At 38.6% G+C, this 2691-nt stretch overlaps 1 protein-coding gene across 1 annotated transcript; it reads left to right on the forward strand.

The window, feature by feature from the left end:
* The first annotated feature begins 1944 nt into the window (after positions 1–1944).
* Positions 1945–2364, forward strand: LOC127546585 (seminal ribonuclease-like). Its single transcript, XM_051973614.1, has one exon. The coding sequence runs from the start codon at positions 1945–1947 to the stop codon at positions 2362–2364; it is 420 nt and encodes a 139-aa protein (XP_051829574.1).
* Positions 2365–2691: the final 327 nt, after the last annotated feature.

Here is a 2691-nt window from a genome sequence, read left to right on the forward strand (position 1 = left end):
CAATCTTCCTTATCCTTGAATATATCTACTTCCTCAACTGTGATCACCATCTGTAGGGCCTTCAATAAATAATCCAACCTGACCTGAATGATTTGAAACAATGCAATGAAGGTAGGAAAGTCAGCAGGAAAGAAAGTTGTTTCTTAATGATTAGGATGCTGCAAAAACACTATCTACTGCATATGAAGGATTCTATTATTCCTTTCTGCCCAAATCTTTAAGAATGGCACCTCAGCACATGAACATTTGTCATGTGAATTAGAGAATTTAGAATTATAAGGAACCTTAGAATATTGAAAACCTGTTACTTTATATGGGAAATGTATCTAAGGTTACATAATTACACATAATAAGGAGAATAGAATTCTATCTTGCCTTTTCACATTTTCTTGATTAGTACTTCTATGTCTTTTTTTTTTTTTTGGCCACATCTTTCCAGGTTCAGTAATGTCCCAGTGTCTCTCCCTCTAGTTAAGTATAGTGTGATGGACAGAGAACAGGAAGAGAAGTTTGAATGTTATCCGAGATAATGACTATTTTTGTGATTCTGGGTAAGTCACTTAACCTCTCACGACCTCAATTTCCTCATTTGCAAAATGAGGAATGACAAAGGAAAATGGGGAAGAGGCTAAACTGATTGAAATACCCAGAAATCCTAAATTCTAGACTCCACTGTCTACCTACATCATACTACTAAGCCCTAAGAATTAGGAGAATTTGTTTTTCTCAAGAGAAACATGGCTTCTGACTAGTTACTTCCAAAAGTATGAATGGGAGTGATAGGGGATGGAGTGGGATGGGTATGAGGGGACCAGGCTTGTATTTGGTTTCATGTGTATATGCTATAATTTCATAGACTGATTGACCTTTTACCAAATTATAGCATCTCTAAACTAAAACCATAGCCACACCTCAAACTAGAAGTTCCACCCACCTAGTAATATATATATAAGAGGATCACACTGAGGGAAGAGAAACCACAGCTTCTTCTCAGCCTTTGGACCACCTGGATCTGAACCCTTCAGGAGGCACAGCAGAGACATGGGTGAGGAGAGATAACCCAAAAATGGGGATTTGGGATTATCCACAAGAAGGGAAGTAGCAGGGATCCTTTTGTGGGAAAATATTGAAGAGTGGGTAGAAAGGGCAAGGAAATGTGCATAATCTCTGTGACAAAAGAATAAAGAAAGGTACAAAACAGAAAAGTAGACTACTGTTGCTTTTTAAGGTGGAGGGTTGGGAGCTGAAAAAAAAAATCTTAATCTCCTATTACATAAGGATTTTTTGTCCTTGGGATTTCAGGAACTGGCATATTTATATCCATATCAGAGTAAGGAGAGACTTCCTAGAAGCCAAAGATTTTAAGCAGAACTGGGACAAGAGATATTTATTATTCTTGGCAGGGTTGGAAGATTCCTTATGTTGTGTTTTAGTCTAGTATTATGGGACTTGGCATAACAAAATGAATAGCTCCATATCACTTATAGCAAATATTTGGACAGTGAAAATGTGAACTTGTGAAATCTAGTGTCACAAAGTGTTATTGGGCTCCTCTGTGTATTGCAGCCTGAGCAGTGGCTTAATTTACTTATCCTTTGTCTCAGCTTTGGTTTTCCCTGTTGTGCTTGAGATAGGATAACTATGGTTGTGATCTTTAAGACTGGGGAAACAAAGAGGGAAGTAAAGTTGTCTAATGGAAGTGATAAAAGATTTTCAAAGATAGGACAGTTGAAAAGGGTAAGAATTAAAATAAGGAGAGAAAAGATGGAAAGTTTGTACATGAGTGGGATGGGAATGAAATGGAGCAGAGATGAGAACAAGTAGGGGTAAGTGATAATGGAGATACAGTAGAGGGGGTCTGAGGTATAAAGAATTGAGTAGTTTGTATCTCAGGGGAAATCACTGCCACTTTCTTCTTTCCATTATCTCTTCCCCCAAGGTAAGATGTCCAATGTGGTGATGTTTTTACTCCTCCTTCTGGACCTGATTGAGTTCTCCTATGCCCAGACATTCTGGAAGCTTCATATAGACTACCCCAAATCCTATGCCCCTGGAAGTTCAAACCAGTACTGTAATGTGATGATTGGTTGGCGGAAAGTGCCTATGTCTGGTGCATGCAAACCAGTCCACACCTTCATCCATGAGAATACCACCAGCATTGCAAACTTATGTAGTATTCCTCCTAAGCCCTGTGGAAAGCGCCAAGTGAAGATCTGTCATGAAAGCCCCACTCCAATCAAAGTGACTGATTGCTTTGCCAAATCAGGATTCCGGCCCCCTACCTGTCAATTCCAAGAGATTGCTGAATCCCGAAAGATTCAGGTGATTTGTAAGAACGGTCGACCAATCTTTCTGAAGAACTAAACTCATTCTTCCCCAGCTTGGGAACTCCACCCAACCATAAGAAAGTTTTCCCATGTTTGACTTCTTTTCCACAGATTTGGCACCATTCATTATTTCCCAGAATACTCAGTTACCTGGATTTTTCATATTTTCCCCCATTTTGATAGAATGTAAGCTTCTAATTGGAAGGGCTATTCTACTGTTGTTTTTGTATCTTTTGATGCAAACAAGCAGAATTCCTGGATACAATAGTGGGTGTTTAATGAATGCTTAATGACTCTACAGCTAACTAATTTTTATGGGAAACCTGATATTTGATTTAATACTCTATAATGAAGATTAAAGCAA

This window comes from Antechinus flavipes, chromosome 2 (assembly GCF_016432865.1).
Source record: "Antechinus flavipes isolate AdamAnt ecotype Samford, QLD, Australia chromosome 2, AdamAnt_v2, whole genome shotgun sequence".
Lineage (NCBI taxonomy): Eukaryota > Metazoa > Chordata > Mammalia > Dasyuromorphia > Dasyuridae > Antechinus > Antechinus flavipes.

What these genes read in the sequence shown, in the direction of transcription:
- LOC127546585 (XM_051973614.1), top strand. Translation starts at nt 1,945, where the DNA reads ATGTCCAATGTGGTGATGTTTTTACTCCTCCTTCTGGACCTGATTGAG.